This window comes from Prionailurus bengalensis, chromosome B2 (genome assembly GCF_016509475.1).
Source record: "Prionailurus bengalensis isolate Pbe53 chromosome B2, Fcat_Pben_1.1_paternal_pri, whole genome shotgun sequence".
Classification (NCBI taxonomy): Eukaryota; Metazoa; Chordata; class Mammalia; order Carnivora; family Felidae; genus Prionailurus; species Prionailurus bengalensis.
In genome coordinates, this window is record NC_057349.1 from 33,309,948 (window position 1) to 33,332,099 (window position 22,152).

The 22,152-nt window shown below is 45.6% G+C and overlaps 1 protein-coding gene across 6 annotated transcripts; it reads right to left on the reverse strand.

The window, feature by feature from the left end:
- Positions 1-1,021: 1,021 nt before the first annotated feature.
- Positions 1,022-21,549, reverse strand: TCP11 (t-complex 11). 6 transcript variants are annotated; one of them, XM_043591230.1, is made up of 10 exons: positions 21,429-21,549; positions 20,967-21,104; positions 17,939-18,035; positions 12,228-12,348; positions 5,000-5,220; positions 3,875-4,011; positions 3,376-3,593; positions 3,115-3,296; positions 2,192-2,355; positions 1,022-1,453 (listed from the first exon to the last, which is right to left on the reverse strand). In XM_043591230.1, the coding sequence occupies exons 2-10, from the start codon at positions 21,088-21,090 to the stop codon at positions 1,221-1,223; spliced, it is 1,497 nt and encodes a 498-aa protein (XP_043447165.1). In that variant the 5' UTR covers positions 21,091-21,104; positions 21,429-21,549; the 3' UTR covers positions 1,022-1,220. The 6 variants fall into 6 exon arrangements, with proteins under 6 accessions (XP_043447165.1, XP_043447169.1, XP_043447163.1 ...); XM_043591234.1 differs by having other exon boundaries at positions 20,967-21,109; positions 21,429-21,534; XM_043591228.1 differs by having other exon boundaries at positions 21,228-21,451.
- Between the last annotated feature and the right edge of the window lie 603 nt (positions 21,550-22,152).

Here is a 22,152-nt window from a genome sequence, read left to right on the forward strand (position 1 = left end):
TCATTTTTGAAAGACAGAGAGAGACAGAGCACAAACAGGAGAGGGCTAGAGAGAGAAGGAGACACAATCTGAAGCAGTCTCCAGGCTCCGGGCTGTCAGCACAGAGCCCGACGCGGGGCTCGAACTCACGGACCCTGAGATCATGACCTGAGCCAAAGTCGGACACTCTACTGACTGAGCCACCTAGGTGCCCCTCTTCTCCATTATTTGAAAAGGGCCAATCTAAATGGAACATTTTCCTCATTTCGCTCTACTAGGTTAGGACTGCTCTGGTGCAGCCAGCCTGAGAATGGTGGTGCTCTATGATGCCAGGGGACAAGCCCAGGCCCTTCCCAGAACCTCCCTCATTGGTGATGCCAACAGGAGCTCACAACGCACCTGCCCATTACAGTCCCAGACAGGAAGTAGGAAGAATGGAGGCTGTACCACCTCTAAATGCCCATGTCACCTCCGTAAGAATGGGGTGTCTAAGCTTAGAGATGAGGGAACAGGAAATTCACGCAGCTGGAGAACAGGATCAACAATAAACTCTAGATATTCCAGAGAGAGAAATCCCACGAACTCTGAAACCTGCCTCAACAGAATGCTTGCTAGCAGCCAATATCATCTCCATGCAGCCTCAGTTTCACCCTGCTGCAGACCTGCAATAGACTCTTACTATTTCTTGATTTCTTGTTGCATCATTTGAAATCTTCAGGGGAATTTGGTACTAGAAATGAGGTTTCTAGTAACCTATTTCAACCGCACCCAATCCTGAGCTGAATTGGACAAAAATTTCTGACTTCCAGAGAAGCCGTTATAGTCACATTTTGGATAATCCTACAGATTCTCAGAGCCCTCAGAGAAATGCTTTACCCTTACAGAAATAATGCTAGCACCCGAGTGTCTTGGCTTCTCGGCTCTGCATGCTGAAGGGAGCCCCTGGCCAGCAGAGGAAAAGCTGGGGGTCTTTTGGCGTCTCGGCTAGTTGGGGGCCCAGAGCACAGGGCTCAGCCACAGCTGAAGCACAGGAGAGTGGAGGTTTGCTTGTGGTTCAGAAGTTTATTAATGAATGAGTTTGGGCCAGCTGGTGTTTACATGCTGATCACTACAGCCCTGGGTGTACTGGCTGCAGGAGGGGAGGAGGGCTTCCTGCTCTGATGGTCAGTGGTGATGTCACCCCAGGAGAGTGATAAGGAGCTCTCCTGGGTCCAAGGCGCCAGGGCTTTGAGCTGGTGCTATCAGAGAGACTCCACTTCTGTTTCCAGTGCCTGAGCGGGAGGGATGAGGGTTTTTAGGATCTCCGTGTAGTACGGGCCAAACACCTTCTGATTGCGGTGCGTTAGGCTGACAAACTTTTGGCCCAATTCTGCCAGTTCTGCTTCAATGACGGTAAGGCCTCCAGGGAGATCTAACAGAGATCGCTGAACACCAAGGACCAAACAGCATTTGAGAAACAAATGGATCCGCTGATCTGTGAGCAGGAGACGACAGTGAGTAGGGAAAAGGCAAACAACTTTCAGGGGGCAACATCACCCCTGCAACTCTACTCACTCAAGCTCCGAGTTAACTGAGATATTTACTAGCCGACCCACTCACCCAGAGATAAGGAAATTTGTTTTGTTTGGGAAGGGGGCTGCTATCTGGCTCCCAAGGACATAGCAAAGATCACAAACTAGTGGGCTAGTAAATTTTAGACTATTCAAAAGATTACCTAAGCATCTATCAGTAGATCCTAGTGAGTATTTATCACGAGGATCTTAGACCAATCCTTCGGATGGCTGAGGTTAAGAGCAAGGTCAAATTCATGCCCTCCATTCCAACAGGGATAAGTCCTTGCTATGGGAAAATGTCCTCTGGCTAATTCAGCATCAATTTGTTATTGCTGGGACGTGGGGGGTAGATGTCACATGTCTTGGACTACAGTCAGGAAACGACCCAGAAGGCCAGGGATGACCTAACCAGGTTGGTTGGGCAGCATGCCATACTCAGAAGTCACGAATTCCTGGATGCAAATCTTCCTTAGAACAAGAATCAGTCTTTACACTAAAAGGAATATATTCTCAACCCAGCATTTTGAAAAAACTAAAGCCTAAACAGTGACTCGCCCAATGGTCATGCTTTTTATTGTTAAATGGTTTAGTAACTGACTTCCAGGGATGGGATCTACCTCTCACCAGAACATTCTCACCATCCCCACAGGCATACTCACCAATGACACTACGGACACAGTTCTCCTTCTTGGCAATGTTCTGGAGCTGTCCTATCAGAGACGCTGTGTTTTCACTGCTCAGAGCAGCAAGGCCCATGTTCTTGAGGCTTTGATGGATTTCCTGAGACACCTGTTCACTCACAGTCTGCATAGCCTCCTCAGGCCTACACCATGAAGGAGAGTAAGCTGGTACCCAGCAGATGGCCCTGGCATAGGCCCAGAGCCAGGGAAGCCCCACACCAGGAGCTGGGCCCACTGGAGGGAGACCCCCAGATATCCTCCTGCCCTCACCCCAGTCCCTGGTAGCAGCAGGGCCCAGTGGGTAGGCTCAGCATCTTCACTACTATGCTCCAGATGCCAACTATTCTCTCTGATACCATGTTCTGCTTCTTAGGAAACAAGATAAACTATAAAGTCAACTCTGGACGTGAGTTTGGTATCCACTCAGAATTCTTTAGCCCTAATGGAGTTTATTTATGTATGTGTATATACAATTTTAACCCTTTCTTGGACATTTTCTGTGGTCACATGTCCTACTATCACCAAACACAGTGACAGACCTGGCCTTCTGATTCCTTTTTGTCATCTGGTGTGACCCCTGCACACAGTGGATGTTCAATCAACACTCCTAGATATACCTAAGCCCAGCTCACTGGCATCCACTCAGCGAGACAATGACTGCTTTGTAGCAAACAAGATAATGAATCATTACGTAGTAAACTATCCTCCACACTACCCTTTTTGGAAGAAAGCTTTCTTTTTCTCTGTCACAAGTCTCAAGACCATTATGGAAAGACATCCACAGTCTTTGTGGATGGTCCCAATCTTTGTGGTCTGTGGTAGAACTGTCAGCATCATTCACGACCTGTCCATGTTCTTGTACCACAATTACCATCTACCCTAAAAAAATCTGTGCAGTTCACCTGGACTTAAACTCCTCCATCACGTCTTTGGTTATATGCTTCAGCTTATCCACAAACTGGGGTGAGCCAAACAACACGCTGCCAGAGAAACTACTGGCTACCAGCAGAACTGAGGCCAGGATGGTTAGCTGGCTCAGCTGGGACTCGAGCTCCTGCAGCTGTGTTCTATCCGTCAGCAGGGTCTGGGGGAGCAGGGAGAACAGGCTGTCAGGAGGTGAGGGTCCTGAACACAAAACACAGCGATGCCCTCCACAGACCTACCTCAGGGAAATCTTCATCTTCAGGGTCCCAGAGAAGGAGGTTCAGGAAACCCTGGGACAGCACCATTGTAGGGCTGAGGGGCTCAGGGCTGATGGCTGCCTCGCTCGGAGAGGAGCTGGCCACACTGGCGGAGTCAGAAGTGTCAGGGCAAGTCGGAAGTGGTGTGGTGAGGTCCGCCGCTGCTTGGGTCAGCCATTTGGTGGTGTGACTGAGGAGGCCTGTGATAGGAAGAGAGTGGGGAAGTGGGGAAATGTGTTCAGCATCCGCATCCCTAAAGCTCCAAGACTAAGGTTCTCTTCAAGATATGCTCCTGGTCAACAAAGCAGAGCTTTGGTGGCAGCAAGGGTGGAGGGTGTCTGTCTCAGACAACTCTTCCTTCTCCCTCCCGCTACCTGAGGAAGAAATTTTCTGCTCCTAAGAGGCAAAATACTCTCTAACATCATAGCAGTCAGACCCAAGATCATATCTTTCCACTCCTGCCCTCAAGTTATTTACATACTTGGCTGCTTATTGAGGAGTTCCTGGAACGTAGCCCGTTCATGCTGGATGGAATGTTCCTGCAGGTGGGGTTGAAGGCTCTGGATAGTGTAGTTCACCATGTCCATTTTCATCAGGCCCAGGACCTGGAAGATCCCCCTGACATAGAAAATAAAATATACTCCGAAAAGAAATCTAGTGAGAGGGGAACCTACAGAAAGTGTCATTAAATCACTGTATTCCAGAGTTAGAAGCTCTAAAACTAACTTAGTCCCACCTCCTAAGTTTACAGAAGATAACATTGTGATGAGGGGACTCACGACCCAAGGCCCAGAGTAAGTGAATGGCGGAGTGAGGAACTGGTAAGTCTCTGGACCTTGAAGCCTCCAGGCTAGCTCTCTCTCCACATGATCATTCTGTTGTCTGTTTTAGAAAGTAGAGTCAGGGACGCCTGGGTGGCTCAGTTGGTTAAGCATCTGACTTCGGCTCAGGTAATGATCTCATGGCTTCATGGGTTCGAGCCCTTGCATCAGGCTCTGTGCTGGCAGTACAGAGCCTGTTTGGGATTCTCTCTCTCTCTCTCTCTCTCTCTCTCTCTCTCTCTCTCTCCCCCTCCCTGACTCGTGCTGTCTCTATCTCTCTCAAAATAAATTTAAAAAATAATAATAAATAAAAGGTAGATTCAGCAAAGGGGAATATACCAGCATGCTAATGAATCTTTCTGGGAAATGGGATTATAGGTGATGCTATTTCTGAAGCCATTTCTAGGCCAATCACTCCTCTCTCTCTCTCTCTCTCTCTCTCTCTCTTTTTTTTTAACTGTCTGGGTCTTGCTTTCTTTAGCTATTATACAGGAATAACCTCCCATCCCTGTCCCCTCACACTGTGAAAGCCTGAGGAAAAGATGTTTGAACACATACTCTATATAATGTTTCATGATAGGATGTTATATGGGAGGCCCAACCAACCTAAGGCCATTTGGGGCGGGGAAATAGCTAATAGGCGAGCAAAGAGAAAAGAGACGAATTAGTCTGGTCTTCAGTAGGGAAGAGCCAGCCAAGACAGGGGCTATAATCTACTGTCTGACCCCACTTTCCTGGCCCAGGGACTGAGGCAGGTTTCAAGGGACGGCAGTCAAGTTTCACACCTCAGTAACCAAACAGGGTCTGTAATGTTCTCTAGTTTCTGCACTGCTTCATCTCGAACTGGCGCACACAGCAAAGTCATCGTGTCGAGAATATACTTAGAGAGATGCGGGACATCCAGAGCTCCATGTTCTGCCTTCTGCTTGAGGAGCTCCGTGTCCAGTGCTTCTTCAATGTCACTTCTTAGGCGGTTCTGGCGTGGTAACAGCAGTGAGAGCAAGATCTGCCCAGGAAAGAAATCAAAGGGAGTCACTTTCTGTGCAAAGCCCCGAACCTTCCCTAATGGACAACCCCTTCAGTCAAGGACGTCAGCCTGTCTTTTGGGGACCAAGAAGTGGGGTCCCTAAATTTCCTAGAGAACATTATTTATCTTTGTTGAGAGGCCGATAAGAGTTCAAGGCTTTAGGGGATCGATATAGCAACAGTGCATCGTTTTCTAGGCAGAATGAGATAAAGAGACAAGTAAAATCAAGGAGTGTGGTAAAAAGAAACACAAAGAACAACAAATATAAAATACACACATCACACAGTGATGAGGTACTCTTAATTTTAAAATGCAGACACTCCTAAAATGAACAAATCAGGAGACTATAGATGCTGGCAAGAATGTGGAGAAACAGGAACCCTCTTGCACTGTTGGTGGGAACGCAAACAGGTGCAGCCGCTCTGGAAAACAGGGCGGAGGTTCCTCAAAAAAATTAAAAATAGATCTACCCTATGACCCGGCAATAGCACTGCTAGGAATTTACCCAAGGGATACAGGAGTGCTGATGCATAGGGGCACTTGTACCCCAATGTTTATAGCAGCGCTTTCAACAATAGCCAAATTATGGAAAGAGCCTAAATGTCCATCAACTGACGAATGGATAAAGAAGATGTGGTTTATATATACAATGGCATACTACTTGGCAATGAGAAAGAATGAAATCTGGCCTTTTGTAGCAACGTGGATGGAACTGGAGAGTGTGATGCTAAGTGAAATAAGTCATACAGAGAAAGACAGATACCATATGTTTTCACTCTTATGTGGATCCTGAGAAACTTAACAGAAGACCATGGGGGAGGGGAAGGGGGAAAAAAAAGTTATAGAGAAGGAAGGAGGCAAATCATAAGAGACTCTTGAAAACTGAGAAGAAACTGAGGGTTGATGGGGGGTGGGAGGGAGGGAAAAGTGGGCGATGGGCATTGAGGAGGGCATCTGTTGGGATGAGCACTGGGTGTTGTATGGAAACCAATTTGACAATAAATTTCGTATTAAAATAAAAAATAAAAAGCAGACATTTTTTAGATTATTTTACTTCAAAGGGCGAGGAAGAAATAGGCCAAGGAACAGTTAAGGGGCACTGGAAATAGCCTATTAACTCCAAAATGTAAGTTCCCTGTGAAAAGAGACTCTGTTCATCCCTGTACCTCTGTAACATAGAGAACATGGTGGGGGTGAGGGTGAGGTTCAACGCGTACCTGTGTAACTGAGAGGAGTACTGTGTGGTACCACGTTTCCCACCTGTTCGGACTCGCCTTAAATACAAGTCTGTCCACACTATCCAAATGGTCAGGGCACCTGGGTGGCTCAGTTGGTTGAGCGGCCGACGTTGTCTCAAGTCATGATCTCACAGTTCGTGAGTTCGAGCCCCACCTGGGGCTCTCTGCTGTCCGTGTGGAGTCTGCTTCTGATCTTCTGTCCCCCTCTCTCTGCCCCTCCCCCGCGCACACTGTCTCTTTCTCAAAAGTAAACACTAAAAAAAACCAAAAAACGTGTAAATGGTAAACTATGCCAGTTACCGCTGGAGGTTCTCAGTGCCAAGTGTACCCTCCAGGGCCTACTTTGGGAAAACAGAGCCAGGCCCTTGAAGTATTTTTACTTTGCCGGCTAGCATAATGGTAAGTCTTGTTCGCAGAGGGAGCCGGAGAGATCCTGAAGGAGGAAGAGGCCTGCCTTCTTGGCTCTGGCGGGCGCCTCCACAGCATGTTCCTGAGGTACTGTGGTTTCTCTTGGTTCACATTACTTTCTGGGTCCTTTCTTCTGATTGGACCCTAACAGATACCAAACTGGTAGCACAGGTGACGTGTGAACTCAAAAGGCCACAGACCCGTTGGATCTGTGGCGCAGGAAGCAGCAAGGACTTTAGATGCCTCAGGAAGACGTGCAAACTACAGGATGGCAGATAATCCCCAGAAAATGTCAGCAGCCTGCCACCCCAGCAAAGTTGCTAGAGCTTCGGTGGTCTGCACATTGTCGAGCTAACCCCTCCAAGGTGAAGGACAAGTCGTGGTACCTCAAACCACCCACCATGAAAAAAGAGGCATAACACTTGCAGGCCTTTCTGGGTTTTCGAGGCAACATATACCACAAGTGAATTTGCTCCTGCAACACTCATCTAAGGTCACTCATAAGGTTTCCAGTTTCAAGCGGGAACCAGAGTGAGAGTAGTCCCTACAGCAGCCAAGTCCAGGCTGTTATACAAGCTGCAGTACCGTTTGGGCCACATGATCCTACAGGTTCAGTGATACTTAAAGTGTCCATGGCAGGTAAGGATGCTGTTACACAGCCTCTGGCAGGCACCAGTAAGAGCATCGCAGCACAGACCTCTAGAGTTTTAGAGCGAGTCTATGCCCTCTTCTGCAAATCACTATTTGCCTTTTGAGAAACAGTTTTTGACTTGCCTCTGGGCTTTTGCAGAAGTAAACACCTCACCATAAGACACTCGGTGGCCAGGTGGCCTGTGCTTCCCAGGAAGAACCATGTGTTGTCTGACCTACCTAACCATATGATTAGGCCTGCACCACAGCAATCGATCATCAGATGAAATGGCCCATAGGAGACCAAGCATATACTGGGATAGGACAGATTTATGGAGCAAAATAATAGAACAGAGTCCAGAAATAAAACCTGAATATGTGGCCAAATGATTTTTTAAAACAATGCCAAGACCATTCACTAGGAAAAGGACAGTCTTTTCAACAAATGGTGCTGGGGAAACTGGCAAGCTACACATAAAATAATGAAGTTGGACCCTTACCTCACATCTTATAAAAACAACTCAAAATGGATCAAAGACATAAACAGCAGAGCTAAAATCCTAAAATTCTTAGAAGGAAATAAAGGGATAAATCTTCATAATCCTGGATTTGGCAAGATATGACGCCAAAGGCAAAAGGAACAAGCCAGATAAATTGGACTTCACCAAAATTAAAACTTCTGCGCAAAGGACATTATCAAGAAAGTGAAAAAAACTACCCACAGAATGGGAGACTGTATTTGCAAAAGATTTACCTAACAAGGGGCTACTATCCAGAATATGTAAAGACCTCTTATAACAACAACAACCCACCCAATTTAAAAATGGACAAAGGACTTGAATCAACATTTCTCCAAAGATGACACAGAACATGGGCAACAAGCACAGGAAAAGACGCTTAACACCACTAGCCACCAGGGAAGTACAGATCAAAACCCCAGTGAGATCCTACTTCATGTCCACCAAGACATGTCTATAATGACAAAAGAAATGAAGAGCTGGGGAAAATGTGGAAAAACTGGAACTCTCATGCCTTGCTGGTGGGAATGTAAAATGGTATAGCCACCATTGAAAGTAGTTTAGTGGTTTCTCAAACAGAGTTACCAGATGATTCAGCAAGGCCACCCCTGGGTATGTACCCAAGAGAGCAGAATATAGGTGTTCAAACAAAAACTTGTCTATGAATGTTCAAATCAGTACAACTCGCGATAGCAAAAATGTGAAAACAACACAAATGTCCATCAACAGATGAATGGATGAACAAAAGGTAGTGTATCTATACAATGGAATTTTATTTGGCCATAAAAAGGAATGAAACTTTGACACTTGCTTACAACACGGATGAACCTTGAAAATATTACGCTGCAGCGAAATCTGCCACATACAAACGGACAAATATCATACGATTCTCTTTATATGAGGTACCTAGCGTAGTCAACACACAGAGACAGAAAGTAAAATAGAGGATACCAGACTCTGCAGGAAGGAGGTAATGAAGAGTTACTATTAATGGGTACAGTTTCTGCTTGGGAAGATAAGAACGTTCTGGAAATGGATGGGATGACGGTTGCCCAACATTGGGAATGTACGTGATGCCACTGAATTGTGACACTTAGAAATAATTAAGACAGCGGGATGCCTGGCTGGCTCAGTCCATAAAACATGCAACTCTTGATCTCAGGGTCATGAATTTAAGCCCCAGGTTGGACATGGAGCCTACTTAAAAAAAAAAAAGAAAAAAAAATTAAAATGGTAAAAATTTTGTTACATATGTTTACAATTTTAAAAATCCTTAAAAATACAAAGCCCCTACTAAGGCGCCACTCCCCAGTGAGGATCAACCAACCACCTCACCTGGTGGCAGATGATTTCTCTGGACCTCTTCCACCGAGGAGAGGACAGATTCATCCTCCCTGGAACAGACACATATTCTGGATATGGGTGTGAATGCTTCTATCAGCACCAATATCTGTGTACTCATAGAATGTCTTAGCCACTGTCCTGCCCCATCTGATCAAGGATGCATCTTCTAGCAAAGGAAGTGCGGCACTGGGTTCATACCCACCTCCCCCTTGAATCAACAGGCCTTAACGGAAAACTGGAATGGCTTATTGACTCGATCACAGCATGAGTTGAGGGACAAAACCCTGAAAGGAAGAGGTTCTGTCTGATAAGATGCAATACAGTCTTTGAATCAAAGACCATCATATGGTATAGTTTCCCAAAGCCAGAAAACATGGTCCTAGGAATCAGGGAGTGGAGGTAGGACTGGTTTCTCTTACTATCGTACCTAATAACCCACTTGGAGAATTTTTGTTTCCCATCCTGCTAACTTTAGGCTCTGCTGATGCTCAGTTGGCACTGGTTCCAGCGATCAGAAGATGTGGCTGCACCTGGTTATTCTGAGCTCCTCAGACCACTGAACCAATAGGCTGAAAAAAGGAGTTCTTCTACTGGCTAGAGCAAATGACCTGGCTGTGGAGAGGAAACCAGGTTGGTGCTACACAATGAGGGCAAGAAGATTCTCTGAGGTTCCTCTTGGTACTTCCACACCTAATAATAAAGGTTAACAGAAAACCACAGCATACAAACAACAGTAAATTGCTTTAAGGACTCAGTCTCTTTGGCGATGAAGGTTTGGGTCACTCTAGCATGTAAAGTAACCCAACCGCTGAGGCTCTGGCTGTGGACAAGAGAAATATGGAATCAACAGTAGCAGGAAGCCATAGGTCAACAATAGCCTTGTGACCAACTGCAGAAACAAAAACTGTAGATTTTCTCTTTGCCTGTTACAAGTATGGGTTTATTTGTATATGCTAACCATGTTCTTCTCTCTCCTTCCATTATCTTACAGATCGGTTACTGAAAGTTAACCTTACAATTTGGACTTTAGGTAACGGAATATTCAGAAGGACTGTGGCTGGATTTGAGGAGCAATACAGATAGCAATGGTTACAGTAACTGTTGGGAATGGGAGTCTCATTTTATGGAAAGAACGAGAACTTGTAAGACAGCTGTATCTTAATAGGTAGAAACAGAGTTCTTTTCAGGAATTGCAATGTGTGTGGAAGGGTGCATGTGGAAGCTGAGCGGCCACAGGAATGGAATGTAACATTTGTCAATTTATTGTCTCTCAGTTCCAAGTCCATCATTTTTTTCTGTGCTCTGAGAAAATGAGTAAGTCCCTTAAATATTTTTCCTTTACCAGGTGGCACAATGTTAAGCCTCATCTGTAGAGGGCACTATTAGTTTTCTGCGCTGCTTAACCAATTAGCATAAATTTAGAAGCTTAAAACAGCACACACATTTCTTATCTCACAATTTCTGTGGATCAGGAGCCCAGGCACAGTTTAGCTGGGTCCTTCGTCCAGAGTCTCACGAGGCTGCGGTCAAGGTGTTGTCTGGCCTACATGACCATTTGGAAGCTGCACTGGAGAGGAAGCTGTCACCAGGCTCATTCCAATTGCTGGAAGAATTCGTCTCCTTCCACCTGTAGACTCGAGGGCCCCAGCTTCTTACTGGCTGTTAGACGGATGTTGTCCTTAGATCCTAGAGGCCACCTGCATTTCCTTGCCATGAGACCCTCTCCATGGGCAGTTCACAACACACCTGTTTGCTTCTTCAAGGCTGCAAGAGACTTTCTCCAGTCTGCTAAGATGGGGTCTTTCAGAGTGAAATGCATTTCTAGGACAGACATCCCATCATCCTTGCATATTCTACTGGTTACAGGCAAGTTACAGATCTCATCCACTCAAGGAGAGGGGATTATACAGAGGCACGGATCACTGGGGGACACCTTAGGATGTGCCCACCACATACTAGAAAGACACTGCAAAAGGCGAGAGCTTCCCTTCCTGGTTCTGGAATCCTCACTTGGCATTATGCAGTGTGTGTGTGTGTGCGTGTGTGCGTGTGTGTGTGTGTGTGTGTGTGTGTGTGGCTTTGCCAGTAGCTGGCTCCCACAGCCTGAGTGGCTTCTCCGGGGCTCAGTTCCTGCAGAGCAAGTGTCTACCTGTCCAGGGCCAGGCTCCTGCTGCCAGCACCCAGGTCCTGCAGTGCCCAGTGGTCAGCAGCCCACAGGCCGGTAGCCTCCCCTGGCACAGACATAGGAGCATAATATATTCTCCTTAGATCTGGTATCTTAGTATACTTTAGTTTTCTTTGCTTCTCACTAGTTCAAAGATCTTGTTTCTCCAATTCCGTGTTATAATAATTTTTTTTTTAAGTAGGCTTCATGCCAGCGTGGAGCCCAACACGGGGCTTGAACTCACAACCCTGAGATCAAGACCTGAGTTGAGATCAAGAGTTGGATGCTTAAGCAACTGAGCCACCCAGGTGCCCCATAATAATTTTTATTTTAAAACTTCCTCGTTGAGGGTGCCTGGTTGGCTCAGTCAGTTAAGCATCTGACTTCAGCTCAGGTCATGATCTTACAGTTTGTGAGTTCAAGCCCTGCTTCAGGTGAACAGAAGTCCCACTTCGGTTGAGCCCCGCTTCTCTCTCTCCCTCTCGCTCACTTGTGCCCTCTCTCTCTCTCAGAAAAATAAATAAGTAAATAAAAAACTCCCTTGTTGAAACTGTGTGATTTCCATCCACTGATTAGACTGATTCATGGGCCATGTTCAGTTAGGATCTGCTAGCTACTGACATTCCAATGACCTTGGAGATGTCTAGGACATTCACATTTACAAATGGAAAGTCTGTCACTCACCTCTTTAATTTCTTTCAGAAGTTCAAGAGCACAACTAAAGTCTGGGGGAGTAGCTGACAGTTGTTCTTTAAGATGGTCCCAAAAGGCATTATGCATTGTCTCCTTGACCTTGCCTTCCAAACTGTAAGAGGGTTAAATGAGCAAATTACTTTCTCTACCCAAAAACTGCTATAAGGTCATTATCTCCTAAGCCCCAAACAAACTGCATTTGATAGGACAAAAGACGATTATACTGGCAGGGAAAGGCCAGGAACTGTGTTTAGACTGTAGCAAAGTTGACAAGCTGGGGCCAGACTTGGATGTCATCAAGGGCATCAGTAAAAGCTCTCAGAAGGGCTCCTCATGATTCCAAGCAGTCCTCCCCACCCTGCAACATGAAGAATCCTGAAGACATGTCAGGCCAGCTTTAGCACTGACACTGCATCTAACCTAGATAATATGTGACTTAGTTTCCATTTATGTATACATATAGCAATGAACTAAATGATCTTTTATTTTCTTACAGTCCTAAAATGAAAAACAGGATTTTCCTTCTTTGATAATACTCAAATATACGTATTTCCAAATCAACAGATCCAAAACTGAATTTGCTTTTTTTTAAATTTTTTTTAACGTTTATTTATTTTTGAGACAGAGAGAGACAGAGCATGAATGGGGGAGGGGCAGAGAGAGAGGGAGACACAGAATCTGAGGCAGGCTCCACGTTCTAAGCTGTCAGCACAGAGCCCGATGCAGGGCTCGAACTCATGGACTGCGAGATTGTGACCTGAGCCAAAGTCAGACGTTTAACCGACTGAGCCACCCAGGTGCCCCATGAATTTGCTATCTTCCCTCCAAACCTGTTCCTCCTGTATTCCCAATCTCACTGGTACTACCAGGTAGCCAGTCATGAGGGCCAGAAAGATCCATCATTTTTTTCCCTTAAAAAACAACAACAACAAAAAAAAACAGAAGCAAAGGCAACTCCATTAGAAAGAACAGTCTTTTCAGAATGTGGCACTGGGATAACTGGACAGCCACATGCAAAAACAATGTGTCTAGACACAGACCTGGTACCTTCCACAAATGGATCACAGGCCTACACGTAAAATGTAGATAACACAGAAGATAACACAGGAGAAAATCTAGGTGGATTGTGGGTTTGGCAATGACCTTTTATATTTTTTATTTTTGTTTTTATTTTTTTAATGTTTATTTTTTTTGAGAGAGCGAGAGAGACAGAGCACAAGTAGGGGAAGGGCAGAGAGAGAGGGAAACACAGAATCTGAAGCAGGCTCTAGACTCCAAGCTGTCAGCACAGAGCCCAACGTGGGGCTCGAACTTGTGAACTGCAAGATCATGACCTGAGCCAGAGTAAAATGCTTAACCAACTGAGCCACCCAGGCACCCCTGGCAACAACCTTTTAGATAAAACACCAAAAGCAAGATCCCTGAAAGAAAAAAATTGGCAAGTTGGAAAACTTGTGCTCTGTGAGATACGCTGTTAAGGGAATGAAAACACAAAGCACAATCTTTGCAAAACACGTATCTGACAAAGAACTAGTATCCAAAATAGACAAAGAACTCTTAAAACCCAACAAGAAGAGAACAACCCAGTTTTAAGACAGGGAAAGATCTGAACAGACACTCAAGTCTGTTCACCAAAGTTGTCATGCAGATGGCAAATGAGCATATGAAAAATGAGCATACTCAACATCATTTCATCAGGGAACTGCAAATTAAACAATGACGTAACAATACACATCGATGAGAATGCCCCAAATCCCAAATGCTGACACCACCAAATGCCGGTGAGGATGTTAAGCAACTCTAAGAACCCTCATGCATTCCTGGTGCAAAATGGTACAGCCACTCTAAAAGATGGCTTGGCAGTTTCCTACAAAATTAAACATACTCTTGTAACTGTGCTCTTCCATATTTAAGCAAATGAGTTGAAAACTTACGTCCACACAAACACTTGCACAGGGAGGTTTATAGCAGCTTGATTCGTAATTGCCAAAACCTGGAAGCAACCAAGACGTCCTTCTGTAGTTGAGTGGACGGACAGACTGTGGTACAACTGGACAACGGGATTTTATTCAGCATTACAGAGAAATAAGCTACCAAGCCCCAAAAAGACACGGGAGAATCTTACATTTTTTTTTTAACATTTATTCATTTTTGAGGGACAGAGACAGCGTGAGCGGAGGAGGGGCAGAGAGCAAGGGAAACACAGAATCCGAAGCAGGAGGCTTCAGGCTCTGAGCTGTCCGCACAGAGCCCAACGCAGGGCTCGAACCCACAAACTGTTGAGATCATGACCTGAGCCAAAGCCAGACGCTCAACTGACTGAGCCACCCAGGCGCCCCGACATGGAAGAATCTTAAATGCATATTACATAATGAAAGAAGCCAATCTGAAAAGGCTACATATTGTATGATTCCAATTATAGGACATTCTGGAAACCAACAGAGACAGTAAGAGGAGCAGTGGTTGCCAAGGATTCGTGGAGCAGGGACTAAAGGGCGAACAAGTAGAGCACAGGGGATTTTTAGGTCAGTGAAATCACTCTGTATGATACAAAAATGGTGAATTCATGACATTACACACTTTTCAAAACCCATAGAATATATAATACAAAAAATGAACCCTAATGTAAACTATGGACTTGAGTTAATAGCAACGTATTAATACTAGATCACCAATTGTCACAAGTGACCTATTACAAGATATAAACAATGGGGCAGAAGAGGGGCTGTGTGGGAACTTTGTACCTTCCAATCATTTTTCTGCAAAACAAAACTACTTTAACAAAATGTGTTGGGGCACCTGGGTGGCTCAGTTGGTTAAGCATCCAACTTCAGCTCAGGTCATGATATGGTTCTTGAGTTCAAGCCCCACATTGGGCTCTGCGCTGACAGCTCAGAGCCTGGAGCCTGCTTCGGATTCTGTGTCTCCCTCTCTGCCCCTTCCCCACTCATACTCTCCCCCTCTCTATCAAAAATAAATAGACATTAAAAAATTTTAATGTTTATTAATTTAAAAAAAGAATGACAGGAATTAATTTTCCTCTGAAAGTTTATTTAAATGATGTCTCTAAATCTATAGAGTTAGACTCATAAGAAAAGGAACCATTTGAAAAGTCTGAGGCTAGGGGCGCCTGGGTGGCGCAGTCGGTTAAGCGTCCGACTTCAGCCAGGTCACGATCTCGCCGTCTGTGAGTTCGAGCCCCGCGTCGGGCTCTGGGCTGATGGCTCGGAGCCTGGAGCCTGTTTCCGATGCTGTGTCTCCCTCTCTCTCTGCCCCTCCCCCGTTCATGCTCTGTCTCTCTCTGTCCCAAAAATAAATAAGCGTTGGAAAAAAAAAAAAATTAAAAAAAAAAAAAAAAGTCTGAGGCTGTACCTAGTCATTGCCAAGTAACTATTGGTTTTCTTGAATTAAACATCCCCCCCCCCCCGGAAAAATACAGTAGTCATGCATGCTTCTTGTAAAACAAAAATTCAGCAATACAAAGATGAAAAAGAACAAAAAGTCAAAGTTCCTCTCCCAACACACCATTCCCAATCATCAGAGGTAACCAACTATAATCTGTCCAATGGTCTAAGATGCATTAGAATTGTTCTCAACTCTTTTCTCCTCATCCTACTTAGCCAATCCATCTCCAAGTTCCCTAAACTGTGCATCTTAAATGTGTCTGAAATCCATCCCTTCCTCCCAGCACCTCTCACCCAGACGACTGCAGTAGCCTATTCACTGGTCCCCCTGCCTTCAGTCTTGTCCCTTGTCAATCTGTTCTCCACCAATTCATTCTAAAATCAAGGACTTCTTGGGGCGCCTGGGTGGCTCAGTCAGTTAAGCGTCAGACTCTTGATTTCAGTTCAGGTCATGATCTCACAGTCGTCAGATGGAGCCCACGCTGGGCTCTGCTCTGGACAAGGAGCTTGCTTAAGATTCTCTCTCTCTCACTCTGCCCCTTCCCAATATGTATGTATGCACTCTCTCTCAAAAATAAAATAAAAATAAAATAAAATAAAATAAAATAAAATAAAATACTCCTAAAATTCAGTCCTGATCACGATGCCATGCTCATTTAAAGTCCTCTAGGGGCTTCCCCTCATCAGCAACATAAACCACTACCTGGACCCATCTGGATATTGCTCTGTCTCCTTTCTCCTTTTCCACTTTATCTCCTCTTATAGTATGTTGTGCTCAACCACACCAAGGTACTTGTAAAGAACATACTATATTCTTGCCTCTGACATAGTTTCCTCGGCCAGGAGCATTCTTTCACACCTAGACCATCTGGAAAGTATCTATTCCACTTCTAAGACTCAGCTCAAATCTTCATAAGCAACTCAAGTCTTCCTCTGTGGGCCAATCTTCTCTGACCCTCCTTAAGCAACTGAGGACTCTCATGAAACTCTATATACACAACTATGAGTGAATTTACCAGTCTTTACTGTTATTCAACTGTCGCTCCTACAAAAGCTTCCTAACAGCAATGACAGTACCTTATTTATCGATAATGATATCTCTATCTCCAGCACTCCCCATTTTTGCCTACCACATAAGGACTCAATATAACACCTATTGAATGAATGCCCAAACATGGGATTTCCCTTCGGAATGTGCATTTGTCACCAACACCATCCTATGCACAAGGGAAGCCAATTGCCAATAATGAGTGACCTCTAACTGTTATTTCAACCTTTTTCCTGATATGAATTTGGTGTTACCTTACATGAAAACTCAGCTCTGAATCATAGTGTTTCCCCTGTTTCATTTCTCCCTCTGGCATCGCTTCTATCCACCCTCCCCCCAACTGTCTCACTACTGCCCCTTTGGCAGACCTTCACTCCCAGTTTCATTCTTTTCTCCTCCCCTTCAAGCAACAAACACATCTAAGCAGTGAGAGAGATGCTAGGAAATGTGGATTTTGGTGAAAACCTGTTCCCATAGAGGCTGTGCTTGGCATGGACCCCCACTGGTACCAGGCAAGGGCAAACCAGAGCACAGAGAGGAGGGAGGGGAACAGCCTGTGACAGAGAATGGCCCTTTAGTCACAGATTCCCTGAAGCTGCCACATAACAAAACCAGTTAAGGAAGCTGACTAATCACAGCTGCCCTCACATATCCATTGGTGGGAAATTAGAACTGTTTTAAAATCTGACACCGACTTTACCCATTCAACTGCCAATAAACCAGCAGAGCCACTTAATTCACACTTACCAGATGGTTCTTATTTATTACACTGCCAATATAACTAACAATCAAAGTGAAGCTTGATGGAGGTGGGGGAGAATTATTTATCAACAGAGTTCTGATCCCGATTCCTAAAATAAACTGATTTATGAGCCGGCCAAAAAGACAATTGAAAACGCCACTATGAGAAAACTAGTATTTTATCTGTGCCTGTTTAATCTGCGGTCACTTAAGAGAGTAATTGATAGGAGTAATTTTGGGGGGTCCCAAAATCAACATTCCAATAGTAATTACTTTGGTTGATTCACTAAATAACATTTGCTTCTTGACTCTCTAATACTAATAATTACTCTTCTGTTTAAATTGTTGAGACCTCTTAAGGTTTATATTCAGACACTGTATTTTCTCCAGTTTTATTGAGAAAGCACTGACTGTATTATTAAATAAAAATGCTTCAAGTCTGGTCAGAAGCCATTAGTGCTAAAACCTATGGCAGGATGAATAAAATGGGAAAATCAGAAAATCGGTACCTGCTTGGAGGTAAAACCTTTTCTTCCATGTGGAAATCACGATTCATTCCAGTATTGTTGTTCAGCTTAGAAACGTTGTCAACTGTGTCTATTGGACCTGTGATACAAAGAATTTATGGTGTACATCTGAAACCCACGTTTCATGCATCAACTCTACCTCAATTAAAAAAAAAAAAAAAACTTACGGTGGACACAAGCCTAAATTTCTATTTTATTCAGAGATTCACTCTGGGTAGGCCCCAAATTTAGATTCATCAACTTGATCTTACACAAACTTCATTCAACCATTCTAGTCATTTCTGTTTCCTGAACTCCAGGCCCTGTGCCTGTAGTCGGGCATGTTGTAGCCAACTGTCCTAGGCCTCAGTGCCTCGCGGAATAGTCCAGCGTGGGGTAAGGGAGGACAAAGAAGCTATTTTACAAATAACAAGCCAAATGATTATGAAAGCAGCAAAGAAACAATGATTTGTGATTTGCAAAAATAAACATTTATCTAAGGGGACTGAGTCTACTCTCCTCTTCCAGCCTCTGATGAGAGTTAACATCTCCATATAGATGGCACTGAGTTGCACCAATGTCATTTGGTCTCATAAAGCAGTAGCTCCCAGATGTTAGGATTGCACAGACTAATCACATTTCCAAAAAAGACTTTTGAGCAACGGACAACTTTTGTTTTGCCAAGTATGCACAGTGAGACCAGCAACTAAGCAAATAAAAAATCCACTCTACCACCACCAAGCCATCATTTCATAACAGAATAACCTCTAAAAAAAAAAAACAAACAACAAAAAAAAACACACCAGAAACAACAAACAAAACAAACAAAACAAAAAAACATAAGAACAAAAAACCAGAACGGGAATATTGTCAGAATAAAGAGTAGTCCTTTACACTGAATCAATTTAGCTTTAGGAAAAAACTCATTACAACATCTTTATTTTCTTTCACTAAATATTGCTAGGAATTTTGTCACGAACCAGCACTAGCTGTTGGGAGCCACTGCTCTCAAGTCTTAGCACAGACCCAGCTGACAACATTCTCACATAACAGGCATGAGAGTTATAATGATCACTTGTATGTGAAACGAAGCTGCACACAGCTAAGTCGTATTTTCCCATTCTCTTTCAACATCACTTCATAACTTGTTTCCAGCAAAGTCTCGGATTCCAAGATGTGGAGCAGATATAAATGAACTAAGATTGGCCGTGAGTTAGTTGATCTTTGTTGAAGCTGGGTGATGAGTAAATATGGTTCAGGATACTAGTCGCTCTAGTTTTGTAAATGATCCAGTTTTCCATAAGGAAGAAGATTCAAAATGTAAAAAGGAGGGGCGCCTGGTTGGCTCAGTGGGTAGAGCACACGACTCTTGATCTCAGGCCAGGAGTCTATTGAAAAAAAAAAAAAAGGAAAAAAGGAAAGATAGTTATTGTAGAAAAAGGGTTACATAGGATGCCTTTATTCTTAGGAAATACATGATGAAGTTTTTAGAGGTAGTCATTATTCCAATTCTCAGCAAGAAAGGAAAAAAATACATACATATATATGAGAGAGAGAGCGTGGCAGAATGTATATATAGAGAGCAATGTGGCAGAATGTGTGTGTGTATATATATATATATTCAGCAAAAAAGAAAAAAAATACATAAATACATATGAGAGAGAGAGAGAGAGCAATGTGGCAGAATGTTGACAATGTGGACATTGACTGCGCTTTCTGTTTACTTTTCAACAAAGTTGAAATATCTCAAAATTCAAAATTAAATAAAAATTTATGGGTAAAAAGGAGATCGCAAATTTACCAAAAAGCCACTGAGCCCTTGCTTAGGTAAACATAAAGATGAAGTGAACCTTACATGCAGGGTTGGAAGTTCCCTTTATTTCTGCAGCCCCTCTGAAGTCCTTAGGGTCAGCCAAAAATGGCAAAACACAGTCAAATATGTAAATGGACCATCCCCTAATTCACTAATGCGAAATGAGAAGAGAACATCTTCAAAGGGAGAGTGAGCTACAGCAGCTTACTGAAGGACTGAAAGATCACACAGAGAAACACTTTCCAACTACAAGTCAAAGTTCATAACACACTTTGACAAGATTGTTCTGTTGCTCACGAGTTTGGTGGCGCTGTGCAACTCCAACAGCTGTAAAACTAAGGAAAGGGGCGGGCCGAGAGAGAAATGAGAGGTAAAATCAACTAATGCAGATTTTTAAAATCCAGCCACCTGAAAAACTTGTCTACACTGTATTTACAAAATACTGGCTTCCACCCCCATATCAGATTCATAGCTAAATAAATTCCACCGCACCCAAGTTGCCACTTTGGGCCCATTCTGTTAGCCAGCAGCGCCCCCATGTGGCTATAGGAGAAACAAGTGTAATTCAACTTAGTAGCAGGGCGTCCAACTAATTTTTCCCATTTCAATCTTCAAGAATTTAACTCAGGTTAAACTCTTGCATGTGGACAGGTCTTCGGATTGATGCCTATTTAAATTCTCTAGAGATTATCATAAGAGAAATACAGGATGCATCCTAGTGAGGCTGGACCTACCGAAGTGTGGGAGAGCCCTTGTGACCCAATAGGAACATAAGAGTACATACATCTATAGTACAGAGCTCAAGCACAGGAGCCCAAAGCAGTAGTAACCTCTTGAGTCAACGAAGCACCAAAAGAACACAATTCCCATCCGGGATCACTTGGGTCCTTTAAAGCTACTCCAAGGGTCCGCCATTTTCCACTTACAAATTCAAACTACAACGACAACGGCTGTGAACGAACACGGCGTCAAATCTTGTCAGATTCAAGTAATCACACCTGGCTCACTTCTTTTTCCTGGAACAACAACTCTTTGAAGACCTTTGGGTCATAGGGGGCCTAGGGCCAGTGGGCAGAGACTGGGTGGTGGGAGGCCAGGCGAAGGGGGCCCAAAGCAAGAGGGACGGGAGGACGACAGGAGGATCGTGGGCCCTTCCTCTCCGCCGGCCCCACACTGGGCGCCGGCCGAGCGGCGAAAGGCCGGCGGGGCGGGACCTACACGGAGGGTGGTCCTTGGGGCCGCTCTCGTTTTCCCCGGTCGGTGCTGAGGCTTCGGGCTTGCAGGACCCGCACTCTGCATCGCCTGGGTCCTTCAGAGGCACTTTCTCCTCGACGTCCGGCATGTTGCGGATGGAATCTGGACTGGGAGAAATGACGCGCCGTTGGCGTCGGGGAAGGGGACTCTCCAATTGCCGACCAGGGAGCTGAAGCCTGGCCCGTCGCGCCCGACCCGGACAGACCAAAAGAGTAGGGTGGGCACCTTCGGGGCCTCTCGGGGGACAGACGGGGCAAAGAAGCCTAGAAGAGCGGTGCGGGGAGCCAGAAATCGGGCTCTGGACGCGCAACGAGGAGGCAGCAGGCCGAGATGCGGGCGGCCCTCCTCGTCCGGGTCGCCCGCCGCAGGCCCTCTCAGGCTTCGGCAGCAGGGGGAGCTCTCGGCGATCCCGCTCCCGTCGCTCACCTCCTCCCCGACAACCCGCCGTCTGGTCTGGGGTCAGGGCTGCGGCCGCGCAGCCTCCGGGCCCGGGCTGTACCACTGCGGCGGGGGGGCGGGCAGCCGGGAGGGGCAGGACGGAGACGCGGAAGCGACTGGTCGAACCCCTCGCGCACCCCCGCCCGCCACGCCGGGGGCGCTCGGTGGGAGAGTCGGGGATTTGAGAACAAAGCGCCTCCCGTCTCCCGGGGCAACGGGCGGGATCACGTGCCCACCCCGCAGTCGGCCGCCCGCCGCCCGCCGCCCGCCTTGCTGGGGCCGAGGCGGTCAGGCTCGTGCTGGGTCGTCGTGGGCACGAAGCCCATCAGACCCTGCGTGGTCGCTGGGGCTGGTCTCTGCCTGGCATCTCCGGCTCCCTACGAAAAAGATCACCTGGAACTGCTTAGGGAGGGAGGGGCACTGCGCTTTGTTTCTCTTCTGCCTGCTCTCATAGCCTGAGAAACAGAACCACACCCAGGAGGGCGGTTTTTTTTTTGAGAGAGCAAGGCCATGCTACCATTCTACAGGTGTGGAAACCGAGACTCCCGGCCAGGTCTGTTGAGGTCCAAGTCCGTGGAGGCATGGGAGCTGGGCAGCAGTGTAGGCTCTTACACTGAATTCTTGGCCTGGGCTCATCCTGGACCTGGAGGGCTGGCCCTCGCTCGTGGCTCCAAGTCCGTTGGTTACGGGTCTGCCCTGTTGCCCCTGGAGT